Source organism: Lactuca saligna, chromosome 6 (assembly GCF_052625555.1).
Source record: "Lactuca saligna cultivar CGN05327 chromosome 6, ASM5262555v1, whole genome shotgun sequence".
NCBI lineage: Eukaryota > Viridiplantae > Streptophyta > Magnoliopsida > Asterales > Asteraceae > Lactuca > Lactuca saligna.
In genome coordinates, this window is record NC_136422.1 from 23,901,756 (window position 1) to 23,918,789 (window position 17,034).

General features: G+C 34.0%; 1 protein-coding gene across 1 annotated transcript; it reads left to right on the plus strand.

Moving 5' to 3' along the window:
* Window positions 1-8,627: 8,627 nt before the first annotated feature.
* On the plus strand, window positions 8,628-11,270 carry LOC144999888 (protein SAWADEE HOMEODOMAIN HOMOLOG 1-like). Its single transcript, XM_078959045.1, has 9 exons — window positions 8,628-8,839; window positions 9,429-9,514; window positions 9,625-9,670; window positions 9,787-9,883; window positions 10,026-10,086; window positions 10,226-10,274; window positions 10,679-10,819; window positions 10,902-11,021; window positions 11,123-11,270. Exons 1-9 carry the CDS (start codon window positions 8,777-8,779, stop codon window positions 11,165-11,167), a joined length of 708 nt encoding a protein of 235 aa, XP_078815171.1. The 5' UTR covers window positions 8,628-8,776; the 3' UTR covers window positions 11,168-11,270.
* The last annotated feature ends 5,764 nt before the right edge of the window (window positions 11,271-17,034 follow it).

Here is a 17,034-nt window from a genome sequence, read left to right on the forward strand (position 1 = left end):
TTTTGCTGCAAGAATTGAAGGTTTCAATACTCTTTCGAATTTGTAAATACGTCGACATGCAAGTTGATGTTGGTTCAAAGAAAATATGGGAAATATAAGAATACTAATTTGTAGTAACACTCTAATACGGTTCAAAAAAAAAAAAAAAAAAAAAAAAAAAAAAAAAAGCAACCCTCTAATAATTTAAAAATGGATGGTATTAAATTGTCATATATTCGTAATATTTAGATGATTTAGTAAAATAAATAAGGGTTAACTTAAAAGTATAACAAGCAATTTGTATATCGTTTTTCTTTGAAACAAGTGATTAGCCGGTGCATGAATTCTCTAGAAAACTAAGATCTTGTTTGTTTCGGAAATAGTTAAATGTCTTTTGTTTTTTTTTTTCATGTTTGCGGAAGTAGACGTGCATTTGAGAAACATCTACCCGTCAGAAGGAAAAAGTGCTCAAAAAATATTTTTGTAAAAAAACAAACAAGACCTAAATGAACAATGAAACAAAAATAGTTGGTAGCGGGTAGCATGTAGTTTCTAGCTGGTAGAGTTTTGTTGAACGCTATGTGAAGTAACATTTGGATTTGTAACAGTCTGTCTAAACTAAATGTTAGAAGTTTGTAGTGTCAAACAAGACTTTGTGTTCAAAACGGAACATTTTATCAAACGCTAGAAGCTAGAAGCTCTCAAACGCTCCCAGTATCAAATACAATCCATGGCAAACATGTGGGATCAACTATAATTTTTTTTTGGTAAACTCTACTAAGATCAAATAAGAAGGAAAAATTTGATAGAAATATAAGAAATTTTTTATATACATATTTTTTTTAGCAAACAAGCAAAATAAATCAGTAAATGATTCAAAAGTAAAATGATTTATAAGAAAAAAGAGTAAATTACACGAACGGTTTGGGGTAATTTGCAAGTTTGGTCCCTAACTTATTTTTTTAACTCGGAAGGTCCCTATGGTTTGTTTTTGTTACGCGTTTGATCCATACTGTTTATTTTTGTTACGCGTTTGATCTCTATCTTATCTAAAAAGACTATTATTTAAATAGGAAAAAATAATGTGGTAGATGAGGTAAGGTGAAGGGGTGGGATTAGGGGGGTGTTTATTTAATAAAATTAAAAAAAATCAATGACATAATAGTCTTTTTAGGTAAGATAGGGACCAAGTGCGTAACAAAATCAAACAGTAGGGACCTTCCGAGTTAAAAAAATAAGTTAGGGACCAAACGCGCAAATTACCCTAAACCATAGGGACCATTCGTGTAATTTACCCTTATTCTAAAAAAACACCTTCACGATTCATTTTTAATTAAATCAAGAAAAAAATCACTTTTATGACAATTTTAATAAATATCAACAAAATCATCGTAAAAATGAATCATCGAGATAGTTTTTTGGGATATTTTTTTGTGAATCATGTTAGCTTATCTAGTGATTCATTTGTTTTGTTTATCAAAAAAATATGTTGAAAAAAAAAACTTCTTACCTTTCTGCCAAAAAAAATTGTTATATATATATATATATATATATATATATATATATATATATATATATATATGTGTGTGTGTATGTGTGAGATTTGAACTAAAATTTTGATTTGTTTCTTGTTTTTTATATATAGATATGTATTTTTGGTTATACAAGTCAAAAAATTTATGAAATCGTAATATATTCAATTTTTTCGATAAAAAATAAGTTGAATTTTAAAAATAAACAAAAAAAAATGCATTTTTTCTAAAATTTGTTACATCTACTGTAAATAAAATAAATGTATGATTGAGATTAAAATTTTGAACTAACTCGGTTTGTGTCTAATCTTGTCATGTCTCATCACTGCAAAACAGTATTTTCAGTGAGTTTGTTTTGTTATGTTCATCTAATCTCATGTGCCAAAAGCTACTTAAATTACAAAATAAAATTTAGAAAAGTCAATGTATTACCTAAAACATTTATATAAATAAAAGAAGTTAAATTAAAATTTCCTCAATAAGAATTGAGATTCACGATATCATGAAACCATTTTCAACATTTATCATGTTTTTTCATTTTTTTATGATTTTCAACGTTTTTCATATTCTTTCATTTTTTTTCAATATCGCGACAATTTATATCGACATGTTGATACCTAAATCAATCACATTTTTTTTAAAAGATTTATACCAAGCATTTCATATAAAAAAATCGTGACAAAGGAAAAGTAATAATACATTAAAATAATAAAGATTTAAAATTAAGGATTGAGACTAGGGGTGTAAACGAGCCGAGCCGAGCCCGAGCCTAACAAAGCTCGAGCTCGGCTCGTTTAATTTGAGGAAGCTCGAGCTCGGCTCATGAATAATTTAGTGGGCTCACGAGCCTAATTGAGCCTAAACGAGCCTCTATGTGTGTGTGTGTGTGTATATATATATATATATATATGTGTGTGTGTGTGTGTGTATGTATGTGTGTGTGTGTGTGTGTGTGTATATATATATATATATATATATATATATATATATATATATATATATATATATATATATATATATATATATATAGAAGCTCGTTTAGGCTCGTGAGCCCATTAATTGAAGCTCGGCTCGAACTCATTTAATAAACGAGCCTCATATTTAGGCTCGAGCTCGGCTCGGGCTCGTTTAATTCGATTTCGAGTCGAGCTTTTAACGAGTCGATCCCGAGTAGCTCACAAGTAGCTCGGCTCACTTACACCCCTAATTGAGACTTTCAGATCATGAAATTCAAAGTATGTGTGTAGTTTTTGTGCGTAGTTATTTTTCTTTTGGACCTCAATTCATTTATTTTTTAGTAGAGAAACGAAATTTCATTAAAGAATTTTAGAAATTGAAAAAAAAAAAAGCATTAGGATTTTAGTTATCATAAATGAGCTCAAGTTTTTGGGCTTAAACCAAGGTTTTATTTGGCGTTAAGATAAAGAGAAGTGAGACTTAGGAAAGAATTGGTATGAATTCAAGAGCTTGAGTTTATTGATCTCGGATTTGTTGGTGTTCTTGCATTCGAGTCAAAGCGATGACACCTCCATTTCCGTCGAAGGATTTGGGTTTTGCAGTCATGAAGTCTTTGTAGGAACACTCTTTTTGATGTCCCTGACTTCCATCTTGTCACTGAGGGTCGGTTCCACCCCCAGGCCCACCAGCATTCACTTGTGCCATTGCTGCAGTCACAGCGGCTGTAACTGTTGCCTGAAACATGACAGGGTCGAACTGAGGAGGTGGTGGTGGTGGTGGAGTGTCGTCGTTCCTTCTGATGGGTCTTGGTCGGGGAGGCATCTTGTTCTAGAAACAATCAGGAAGAAGAGGATGGTAAGTCCTCGAGATATAAAAATAATATATATCTCACCCTGATGATAATAGTGTTCTACCCAGCGATAAGCACAGAAAGTTTACTAATGTAACTAAGTTATCTCTATAAAATAGATAGGTAGTAACACTAAGAATGAATCTCCTCACGGAATTTGGCTCTAGCGAAATACTCTTATAGTATTTTCTAGTGAATGTTTTTGGTAAGTTTTAGGCTTGCTGTAACACTACCGTCACTCCCAAGCACATGTTGGTCATGTTTTGACTGAATACAGTTGATCAGACTATATTCACCCGAAACATTATTACATAACTACCCAGGTTTGACCGCAGTGTCCCAACATCCAAATACTTTTTGTGTTGTTCCACTAATGACACGAATCCTGATACTCGGGTATGCTTTTATAAAAATACTTGTATTTTTGAAAGTATACTTTAGTTTAGAGCACTTAGTCCCCTTAATATTTATAGTTGTATACCATGTAAGGTTTGGTATATATTTAGTTCACTATAAACAAGGGCTTCGATACCAATTTGTCACACCCCGAAACCGTGATGGCGGAATCATTTCGGGGTAGAAGACGTCATGTGTAGTATCACAACATTTGTATAACAAGCATAGTAAACACAACCAAACATTGAATACCTATATGAAAATGTTTACATCATTTTGAAGCTTGTTTTAAATACATCAAAAGTATGTATAATATAGAAAACATGACTCTTATTGCTCCGGCTTCACCGAATTCCTGGAATTACCTGTCTACTAATTCCCTGAGAATACAAGCAGTTTGAAAAATATCAGCATAAAACTGGTGAGTTCATAAGCATATAGTTTTAGAGAAAAATGTTTTTTGATTCTTTTGAAAAGTGTCCCTTAAGAAAATCCTATATTTTCTTATGAAAGGTAGTGTTGAAAGAGTATCTAGCGGTAGAATGCAAACCATCAGTTTTAGAAATGCTAGTGTTATCCTGGGAAAATCCTATACTTTCCCTAAAACATGTTATTCGTCCTAGAGGTAGAGATGCCAGTTTAGAAATCCTTGATTGTTACCAGCATATATAAAAGTAGTTTTATTACTTAAAATAAAACAAATGAAGAATAGAGTCCGTAAACAAAGTTAGTTTATATTTATTTTGTGAGTCGTATAACCATACTTGATATGACTGAGAGACTTTTATAAGGTTCTTCAGGCGTTAAGCTAAATGACATTTGTTCACTACATGTGTGACATCCCCAAAATCTCGGCCAGAAAAGACCGATTTTCATTTATGCTTTTAAAATAATTTCAGAGTAAATCCATTTGATTTGAAAGAATTGCGGAATTTGTTCCCAAAAACAAAACATGATAAAACAATGTTTACCGAAGCATTTCATAGAAGAAATGTATTTTCATTATATAATCAAAACTCGGGGTGTCATGTTCCGATACAGACCAAAAAGCATAAACGATAACATTACAAGTCATTCAACAAATATATACATATACAGACTTGTAAACAAAACAACTTGATGGTTCATCCATCTTACGCCCTTACGCCACTTCCTGTAATACAAATAAAACTGAGTGGGTCAAGCTTGGGAGCCTGGTGAGCATATAGGGTTTTCAACCTACAATAAATAATTAAATTAATTATTATCAACCAACAATAACCCAGTTACCAATTCCCGTTATTCTCACTTTATATCCCTAAAATAACTAACACAAGGGTCCTAATCTAAGAATATTTTCATCAGGGTGACAACACATGCTGCGGGGGTTCCTCAGCAATATAAGTCAAATAAGGCAACCATGAGGGGGATGGAATACAGCGAATGAACACCCAAGTTCATTAACACCTACAGGTTATGAGCCTGCTAGCGGTCCACTGGACTGTCTAGAAAAGTCCGTGGTCGTCATCTAAATTCCGCTAGATGACTGGATCAAAACAACAACGAGGCCTCTCATCTGTTTATTACACACCAACTATCTACCCATGTTCTACCCAACATATTAGTAGATAAAAACATACATTTTTATACATATTTTCAAAACCTGTATAGCATGCTTGATCAATACATTTTCCATATAACAGATGAGGCACACACACATAACACGTATTTCATATAGAAATAATCAGATCTGTAAGATAGAAGAAAGTGAATATACATTCACACACATAACAACAAAATATACACATAACACGTATCTCGTATAAAATACTTCATAATTATACGTTAGGAGAAAGTAACAACACACTCACACATATAAACAACAATACACTTAATACACTCAAACCATACTTGTATTATTATTGTGTTTATGAAAGGTAGTATACACTCATTTGATCAAAAGATGATCGGACAGCACTACGACTCGTAGGAGTAGTATTCCTCAGCAGATCTGGAAGATCTCTACAAAAATCGAACTTCTCGCGGGCAGAGCTTCGGCTCGGAAACCGCACTTCTCGGGATCTTCGGGATCTCGGGACTTGCTTTGGGACTCGGGAATATTACCGGGGCTTCGGGGTACTTCTGGCACGCAAATCGAGGCAAAACGTGAGAGAGAATGGAGAAAAATAGCAAAGAAGCCGGCTGCCCTCGCATCCTATTTATAGGAGGCTGGGAGCCTCATTTACGCGGGGCGTACGGGGGTCCGAAATCGTCACTGCATGCGTCATCCGAAATGTCGACACTCTCGGCGTACACGGGGCGTACACGAGTACGCGGGGCGTACTTCGGATGAGCCCAGTGACTCGCCTTCGGATAAGGCCGGATTTAATAATTAAATTTAATTATTAATTACTTAATAAACTTCGGAAATTCATATCTTCTTCATACGAACTCCGTTTTCGACGTTCTTTATATCCACGTGAAGGTGAGACTATGCTCTACAACTTTCGTTTAGACTACGTCGGCTAATTTTGAGTTTATTTTTATTATTTATTTTTAATAGGCCGGGACAGAAAATTTCGTTATAAATTCATAACTTCTTCATTTGACGTCCGTTCTCGCCTAACTTTTTATCGCTTTGATACTAACAACGAGATCTTCGATTCACGTTTAGATCATTAAGGCTAAATATCGCTCTAACGTAAATTTCACTTTTTACGTCATTCAGCGTGTCGGTTCTGTCGCGAAACTTCGACAGGTCATAACTTCTTCGTTATAACTCGGATTTCGGCATTCTTTATATCTTCGGAAACCTTGTTTCAACTACTACAACATTATCTAAAGATATCAAGTTTATTTTACACTTAAATTTTGACGCTATTTTTATTCTTAATTAATTAAACCACATAATTAAGCAATTAAGCACAAAACACATAATACTCAAATAATACACTTCTATTATTTCAAAATTGGTTACAAAGGTTAACCTAGACTATCACATTGCTAAAAATGGTAAGCCCAGAAACACAGGCGTTACAACAGGCGTGCCCGCCTCACTGTAGCTAGCAGTTCTGGTGTGGGATTGTCAGTCCCGAATAGATCTATTTACAAATCTCACGCTCTCCCTCCAAGAGACTCTGCTTATATTAAAAGGATTTATCACTATATACCTAAGGGTACAGTATTGAAGTAATGCCTCACAATTTTGTATAATCTAGTTTACTAGCGAGAAATCAGTATAAAATAGTAATTATCCTTGAATAAATGTACTTTATACTCCTGAGAAAACATATAACATAAACTAAATCTGCCATAGTTTATATATACTCATTTATGAAATCTGATTAAGTAGAGACTGCCTAGAGGGTTATCCCAAACTATACCCATTATAGTTTATTAGAGTTGATATGGAAAATGCTTTGTAAAAACCTTTTTGAAAACTATGAAGTTAGATTTCCAAAATAGAAGTTTCCCTTATGTTCAACATATTACAAAAAGAGATAAAATATCCGAATATGTTATTAAACGTGGAAATCATTAATTGTATTAATAAGTTTAAAACTTAATAAAATACTTTGAGTTTGGCTTGTATTCCCCCCTGAAAACATTAAAAACACGGGGAAATGTAGGGGTATGAACTCACCGTTTGACGAATGATTCGAGTGGATGATCGATTACGAGTGTTGAGTATCAATTGAGGTATCACACTAAAGTGGATCCTATTAACAAATAATAGCACATATATGTATTAGATTTAGGTATTCCATGACAAAACATGACGGGAAACCACCCTAAAGAATTGGAAATGCTTGTCGGGACCTTATGTGATCAAACAAAGGAGGTGTATGGTCATTAGGGTGTGTGTGCGACTAGGGTGTGCAGCCAGGCTGTGTGTGCGGTTGCACACAGGAGTGTGCGGCCAGGCTGTGTGTGCGGTTGCACAAAGGAGTGTGCGGCCGTACACTCTTCGTTTATGCTCCAAACGTCGATTTTCAAGTGTTTCAAGGCTCAAACCAAGTCCAACTAAGAGATAGAGAGCCAAAACTCTCACTTTGGAGGGGTTTTGAGGTGTGTACGGCCACTTATGAAGGTGTGCGGCCGTACACCTTCAAGTGATGAAGAACACAAAGAACATGAAGAGTTTCAGGCTTAGATTTAGGTGTTTTATCTGTATAACAAGCTAAATGATGTAATTCTTCACGTTTTTAAGGCCCTTAGAGTGTTCTTGGATGAAGTTCTTAGAGGGAGAAAGTAGAGAGAGAAAGTAGAGTGCAGCCAAATGAAAGGAATGAGTGAAGGGGTCACCCTATAAAAATATGGATGAGTGTGCAGCTGGAGGATGGGTGTGCGGCCACACACTCGATTGTGCGGCCATGACACACCTAAAATATTGTTAATATTCCACGATTTATTTCCTATATGGATTTCATGACGGATTAACATGAACCACTTAGATGATATGACTTATTGTTTATAACCAATAATAAAAACAATAAAAGTTGGAAAAAAAAAAGCCAAAAACCAGAAAACTAGAAGATGCACAAACTTTTTAAGAGCCTTATATGTTCAAACACATAAAATGCAACCCAATAAACATGTCGGATGAGATTCAGCTCATAACATACAAGTGGATTAAGCATATGTCGAATCTTATTTTTCATAAAAATTGGAATGATTGGTGTTTTTGTACTTATACTTATGCTTGTACATTGTAATATTTTAGCATCTTTGCTAGTTTTTCGATATATTTAGCTGTTAAAAAAAATGTTCTATTGGTTTAAATATTTTTAATAAGGACATAAACTTAATATAAAGTATAAACTTATTTTATTACACAAATTTAAGAATTAATGTATTAAAACAACATTTACATAAATCAATTAAAAAAATCAAATTTAAAGATGTAAATCAAATAAAACATATGCACAAATAAATGATTAGTAAAATACTTTCCTCTTCTCCCAGTTCCCAGCCGTTTTCAGCAGTCAGCAGTCTGACTGAGAGTTTCTTTCCCTCTAATCAACAAAATTTCTTAAAATCTTTACAGGTTTTTGGAATATCAAATTCGAAAACCCCTTAGCAGATGGATCATCGTCTTCGTTCTAGAGGAGAAAAGAAGGTTTACTCTGGGTTCACAACATCCGAGGCCAGTCATCACACACTTATCTCTATTACTGTCTTTCTTTCTTCATATGTGGCTGTAATTTCTTGAGTATAATCCCGTTAAAGCTGTTCAAACTCTTCGTTTGAATGTTATTCTTCGATGATTATATAAGATGTTTGAAATTTCGAAGAAAAATGTATGTCTTGAATCTTAATCATTCTCTTCATCCGGGTGCGTTGCTTTTTCATAAGGGGTTTTCGCATTTTAGTGAATTCTATATTTCACATTCGATGTATTGGTATTATCGTTTATTTAAAGAGCAGTTATCGCTAATTTGTCGGGTTGTTCATCCGGGAATCTTGGCTTTCATAAAGATGTCAAATTTTAAGACACCATGCTTGAATTGTGTGTGTTCTTGTCGAAGCTTGTGATTGCGATTATGAAACCCTAGGAAGTAATTTTACTGTAGCACCAAAAGAGGGAATGTATACATTGATGTTCTTGTGTATAGTGTAATCATCAATTTTGATCTTACAGACGTTTTATTGACTACATTCTTGAATTTAAACACCTTATAAGCTTTAAGTTGTATGTTTATATCAATTCATTTGATGAATTCTTAACTTCACAGATGGAGAAAATGGAGAAAGTAATAAAAGAATCAGGGGAAAATCCTCTAAATCCTGATGTCTTTAAGATATTAGCAAGAAGATTCAAGTGAGTTATGATTCTAAAGTTTCACAAATCTCTTCAGTTCATTAGTGAATTCTCAATAACAATTATTTAATCATTAACAATAATTGAAACTCTTTTTCTTATATGATTAGTCGATCTTCAGGGAGAGCTGGAAAACCTATCTTAAAGTGGACTGATGTACATCCCCTTTTTTCATACTTCTTAATATTATTATTAAAAAAAAAAAAAAAAAAACTACATTTTTGGTTCTTTGTTCACTTATTTTGCATTATAATCTTATTTACATTTGTTAGATCCAAAGTTGGTTTATTGAAAAGCAGCAATGTCTCATGTCAAAAAATACAAATAAATTGCCAGCTGTCCAAGAAGGTGATTCTGATATGTCTAAAGGTGATTTTTTTTTTTTTTTTTTTTTTTATATATAAAGATTCAAATTATCAAAATAAATGCTTGTAACATTTTTATATTAGTATGCATATGTAACATTTTGAAACTTTAATATATAATATTAAAATGCAACTAATTTATACAGGAGAAAAAATTGTAGATCTTTCAAAGTTGGAATTCGAGGCAAAATCATCAGATAATGCATGGTAAGCTTTTACATGTATCAAGATTTTTTTTTTTTTTTTTTTTTTTTTTTTTTTTTTTTTTTTTTTTAATTATGTAAAAAGAAATCTATTCAAAAAAAAATATATTGATATGTTCTTGATGTATTTTTGTGATTTGAAGGTATGATGTGGAAGTATTTATCACACATAGATTTATCTCAAGTGGACCTGTAAGTTTATATATTTTTCCTTCTCACAATTTCATTAATATAATATATATTTATAAAAATCGGAAGTCAAATAGGGTTTGTTTATAGATAATATACTTTATGTTTTACCCATAATAGCAACGTACTTACATTTCTGTAATAATAATTATAGAAAAACACTTTATTTTTTTTTTTATATAATTCACTACAAATATGATTATTGTAACTTTATTTGTTACATATTAGACAAAATTGCAAAAATGGTCCCTGTGGTTTCAACTCTCAAGTTTGTCATTTTCTTTGGATGAAGTCCGAACCTTTTCAAAATTTCGGATATAGTCCTTTTCAGCTACTTTGGTTGTAGATTTGGTCCTGATCAAAATCGAAAAGACTATTTTACCCTTTGTATAATTAATTTTTTACAGGAAGTTCTTGTAAGATATGTTGGATTTGGGATAGAAGAAGACGAATGGATTCATGTTAAAAATGTTCGTGAAAGATCTGTTCCCATTGAGCATTCAGAATGCCATAAAGTCATGACTGGAGACACTGTTCTTTGTTTCCAAGTTAGTAATCTCTCTCTTCTTCTCTCTCTATATAATATTATTTTATAAGTTTTAAAAATCATTAATTTTGTATTATTATCAGGAGAAAACAGATCAAGCAAGATATTATGATGCTCAAGTGATGAATATTCAAAGGAAGTTGCATGATATAAGAGGCTGCAGATGCATTTTCTTGATCCGATATGAGCATGATGATTCTGAGGTAAGAAGTTTGACTTTGACTAAATACGTCAACGTGTTGGAGTTTGAAAAGTGAAATGTCATTGATTTTTATAAAATGTTTTTTTGTTTTTTTAATTTTAGGAAAGTGTTCGGTTGAAGAGACTGTGTTGCCAGCCGGAATATTAGAATCTTGTAAACTGTTTATGTTATAGATGTTTTTATTCATGTGGTTTATTGGATGATATATTATATAGAAATTGTTAATATAGTTTGGATTTTTTGCTATAAATTGTATTTTCAACTGGGTTCTCATGTATTTTTTTGAAGCCCAAATCTTGGGTTATTTATAAAAGAATTGGGATCAAATGATGCAGAAAAGATTTCATCTTTTTAATATTGATGGAATTTTTTGTTCAATATTTTTTCATGTTTTAAGAGTTTCAATCATTAATTGTAGATGCAAGAAAAATGTCCATATATGATTATAATGCTAGAATAAATATGGATATTAATTATGGAAAAGGTGTTTAATATGGAGACCAAAGTATGGAATAGAGATATCAAGATATGACCTCATGCTAGAAGGAGGTTAGAAAGACTAAATCAGAAGTAAATGTAACCGATACACAAATTGCATGGACTTCTTGTTGAAATTTACCAAAAGGTAGGATGACTTACTTTCTTTCCATATAGTGCATCCATGCAACTAACACATGCTCATGTTTAATATGTAATGTATTTGTTTGTTTCTTTCATGCACATAAAATGTAACACATGATCTTTACAGGAAAAAAGTCTACAAGTATGGTTGACAATTAACAAAACCTCATCACCATATAATGTTTGGTACTTCTCTAATATAAGTACATATCAATAAAAAAAACTTTTAATTCTCTCATACACACCTTAAAACTTAAGAACCATAAACTTAAAACTCACGTATATCGGTTAATTATTTAAAATTAAGGTGTTAAATACTCGTTTATGTATTTTTAAAAAAAAGGTGAGTTGCACCTCTGGATGGCCCACAATGAACTTGTCATTTGTAACATCCTCAGGTAGCTAGACACACATACCAAAATATTGTTCGTCGTTGGATTCCGCACAAGATAACTTACCAAGAGGTCTCCCATCCATGCACACTTAATGGAAAAGTTCTCATGGGATACATGACCCTCACAGTTTAAAAAAACGTCTTGATAGGAAAGGTATCCACACACCTTATGTGGAATATTTCGTTCCTCTTTCTGGTTAACGTAGGATCAGAGGAGCAACCCTTTCACCCCTAATGAGGTTTGACGTATCGAACACATCGAGTTGTGCCATAAACTTGATACTATTTGTAACATTCCCCCACATAAACACCAAAATATTGTCTACTTTAGGATACCCATTAGGAGAACTTCCCAAAAAATTTATCTATAACATCCGAGTTCTAATTATGGTTTTCCATTCGTTAAGTGGGGTTTTATAATCCATAAGAAAGTAGAAGGAAGGGGTCGAAACAAAAAACATTTATCGTAATTTGCTGAAAAACTGAAAAGTTATTGATTTTCGCTGAGGGCGGGGGCACCTCTGTTTATTCAGGCATGACTATTTTGTCATATATGGACGCAGGGCGCCCATGCCCATTGTAATATCCTAAAAATCAAGGTAAAATTTTTATTCTTAAAGTCCAACCAAAAATCGTAATTGTTTACGAAACATTGTTCTAAAAAGTAATAATCACAAATCAGAGTATCCCAAAATCCAAAATCATAAAATCGAAAGTGTAACAACCGGTAATTTCAATATTGTAAAAGTCAATCTTAGTCAATGAAAGTCAAACATATGAAATAAAGGTCAAACTTATTTCTTTAATTGTCTTAATATAGATAGATTAATGAGTTATAGGTGTATAAACCTTGTATTCATTGTTGTTATATGTTTTGGAGGGAAATCATTTGGAATCGTTCAGCCAAACTGTAAACCCCCTCATAACCATAAATGTCTCGCAACTGAGAACCTCGTTCTCGGTTGTGAACTCGCTTCTGACCGTAAACCTGCGGTTTGCGGCCGTGAACTCCTTCGGACCGAAAATTCTACCCTATATATATATATATATATATATATATATATATATATTTGACCGGAATATTCCTCACTTCTGCACTTATAGCCGAAAACTCAAGCTTTTCTCTCAAGATCTTCAACCGAAAACCCCTAGTTTTCTTTCAACCATCACCCAAAGATCATTTGTTTCATCTTCGGATCTTATTAAGAACATCTAGCGTTCTTCCCTTCATCGATCAATCACCCTTCATTTCTGGGTTTACAGCCGAAAACACTTGAATCTTCAAGTGTCCATGAACCGTGTGCGACCGTAAACACCGAAGGCCAACCGTGAACTCCAAGCAGTTACTTGATTTCGCTTCTAACACTTCTTTTATAAGTAATCCTTACATCCTAGGTTGTTTCCTTAACACCTTTGAGGTTATATTCGCTAATTTCATGCCAATATATCGTGTGAATTGTTATTTAGGACTTGGTTTTGTCCCGGGAGCTAGCTTGTGGAAACAATCATATATCGAACCTTACAAAGCGAACCACTCACATAAGGTGAGTTCATACCCCTACAATTTACTCTTTTTAAAATGCTTTTAGGGGGACAATACAAGTAGAACACAATATATTTGTATTAATCATTTACATATGGATACAAACAAAAAGATTTCTTATGCTTAAAAACTACCAAATATCATTTTAGAAAACTCTTTTAAAATCTATTTTTTAGAATTCTATTTATATCAAAATCATATTCATTTATATATTTATGTATAAGTATGCTATAACGGACTTAGGACTATTGCTAAATACCGTAACTCCTGTTCCTTGTTTGGTTGTGGGCTTAGGGTAGGATCACTAGTCCGATTGTCGGCTAAATCATAGTTATACTTGCTAAATATATACATGAATATTAAACCCCATTTTCCAAGAACATACTTAACTCAGTTGCTTATGTTGAGCAAATGATTCTTTTCTCCAAATCAGTTACAATTCAAACAAACATACTAGTAAACTATAATAGGTATAGTTTAGAGGATCAATACATACTATTTTCTAGAACAAAGAAACATACAAGAGTTAATACATACATACTATAACCATTTATTGCAAAGTATTCTATTCATTTACAAAGAACAAGAAGGAACTTACATACTATAACAAGAACAAGATAACTAAAATGTGATGATACTATTTCAGGACATAACAATATTCTTGCTATGTCACATTTTTATAACCAGAGTCTCCTGGAGGGAGAGCGTGAATTTGGTATAGATCTATACGGGACTGACAATCTCGCACCTTGGCTGTTAGCTACAGTTGGACCGGCAGGTCTACGAGTGACAAATGTCATAACTTTTTCGACGCCTGAAAAACATCGTGTTTAACACTAGTCAATCAAGCATGGTTATAACCTTAATTAACCATTTTGGTTTTCAAAGTAGTTAATGCATCAGTAGTGTATTTCATACAAAACCACTATAAATCTTCATTTTCCATTACGTACTTACAGTGATTTCTCACATGAGAAATGCATACTATTTTTCTAGTAAAGATGGTTTACAAATATGGAAAACATATATTTGACACTATTTCAAGTACAAGCATACATTTTACACTATTTTCAAGAGAACAAAACATACAAACGTTTTGGTCTTGGGTAGAAGACTACTTTTCATGTGAGCAAAAGATATAGGATTTTCTAGGAAATATACAAAAATTTTCACTAGACAAATATAAACATTTTCATGGAACAAATGCAAACTCTTGACACTAAAATACTTATGAACTCACCAACTTAAATGTTGATACTCTCTTTCAAAATAACTTGTATTCTCAGGGAACCAGTAAGAAAGGTACACGAGCATAGGTTTTTGAGAAGCCGGAGCATGTTCAGACTCGTCTTTTATTTTGCTTTAAATTTTTGGTGTCATACTACTATACAAAGAACACACATGTATTAAATATTTTATTAATGCAATGGATGTTGTTTCTTGTGTTTACTATTGTGCATTGTTATGATACTGTACATGACGTCCTCCACCCCCGAATGTTTCCGCCATCTTGGTTTGAGGGTGCGACAGAAAGGATGTTCACGATCACGCCTTAGCTTTCCACTGAATCATATGAAGTACCTGAAACATAAAACTAAGAAAAATAAACCAAAACTTAGTAAGTTCCCCTAAATACCACACACAACCATAACATATACAATCATGCATGCTAGGTCCAATCAATCATCAGACTGGAATACCATGGGGTCCACAACCATCAGGATGGATTATGCTCGGCCCAATCCATCATCGGACTGAAATGCCAATATGTAATAAGCCCAATCAATCATCAGACTGGCATATCCTCGGGTCCACAACCATCAGGATGGATTACCCCCGATATGTTGGCTCACGCATATAGCAGTAAAGCCTCAACCCAATACCATATTATGTCGACATATGCAACAGATAAACATATAACCAGTCAACAGGCAAACAGATAGATCTACAGATCACTACCACATAGCAACATCCTATAAACCAAGATACAAATCTAAAATATCACTACAACATAACAACATCCTATATACCAGGATACATAATGTAACATCTTGTTTATCAAATAATAAATCTGGAACCCCAAGATGTAATTATTATTATTATTTTATATTATTATAGCCCAAAATCAAATAATAATTAGCGGGGTGTTGGTTTCGGGAAGCCAAATGACAATAATCTTCGGGGGTTCAAGTGTAATTTTGGGATTTATTTTGCAAAGGATTTTAGAAGTCAGGGGGTGTTTGGTATCATTTGGACTTAATATGAAAGGGTTTTGGATGGCTGGGGCTAAAAGGGTAAATTATGTACCTATGTTGAAAAGAATTTGTCAAGCAGGGGCTGTTTGGTAAATATTTCAGACTTGATTTGTAAGGATTTTCAGAAGGAGGGGTTTAAATGGTAAATTAAGGATTTATATTGAAATAAAAGGAGAATGAGGGAATAAAAGTGTCATTATGGGGAGAAGTTTATGAGAGCCAGGTATATAACCGTCACTACCCTCGTTCAAACCCTAACCCTAATAATATGTTGTGGCCGCCACCTTCCACATGTGACCTCCCTCCAGCCGCCACCACCACCGTTCACTCCCGTTTTCGATCAGCAGACGATGATAGTGACCACCGGACGTCCATTGTCCTTCTCCTTCTCCTTCTTCAACCGGCAGAGATGAAGGGCCTCACGTTGAGGTTGAATCTGTGGGCCGCCAGGATCATCTAGCATGGCTGCTGCTTTACCAAGGAACGCCACCGCCTCCGATGTGAACCGTTGTTGCTGCCCGCCACTCTGAATTGCTGTCGTCGCTATACACCACCATGAGGTGGGTGATTGTATTCATTTTCCGAGCAAAAATATGGATATGTGTTGTTGTGAACCCGAGATGCGTTGTGTGAGTGTTGTTGGCCAGAAATCAAGGAAAAGGACCACCATGGCTGCCAGCTATGGTGGCCGCGACCTACTACCAATTTCTGTCGCCACCAGCCACCGTGGAAGGTGGCAGTGTGCGTGTTTTTTGTACTTTAGGTGTGTGTTGTTGTATTGCATTAAGTGTGTGTAGTGTTGTGTGATCGGGAACAAAAAGTGAGCCACCACCACCACCACATGAGGTGGTGGCTGCCACAATGTACCACCACCAGCCACCACATGGGTTGATGTGTGTGTGTTTATGTTAGTGAGTGTGTGTGTTATTGGGATTTGTGTTGTAAAATGTAATTAGTGCTAGTGTAATCAAAAGAAAACTCTTAACCACCACCGTGAGGTGGTGGCTACCGCCACCAACCGCCATGTTGGGTGGTGGTGTGCTTTGTTTGTGTTTAGATTTCGTTTAATATGCTTCGATAAAAATAGACTAGAACCATAACCACCACCGTGAGGTGGTGGCCGCTGCCGCGAGCCGCCATTGACCACCACTACCCAAGGTGGTAGTGGGTGGTGACCGACTTATGTGTGTACAGATCATGC

Bases quoted from the DNA above. Each gene is read 5' to 3' on its own strand.
- LOC144999888 (XM_078959045.1), top strand. From the start codon at position 8,777: ATGGATCATCGTCTTCGTTCTAGAGGAGAAAAGAAGGTTTACTCTGGG. The intron at 10,087-10,225 runs GTAAGCTTTTAC...TGTGATTTGAAG, and splicing joins AAATCATCAGATAATGCATG to GTATGATGTGGAAGTATTTA. The intron at 10,820-10,901 runs GTTAGTAATCTC...TATTATTATCAG, and splicing joins ACACTGTTCTTTGTTTCCAA to GAGAAAACAGATCAAGCAAG.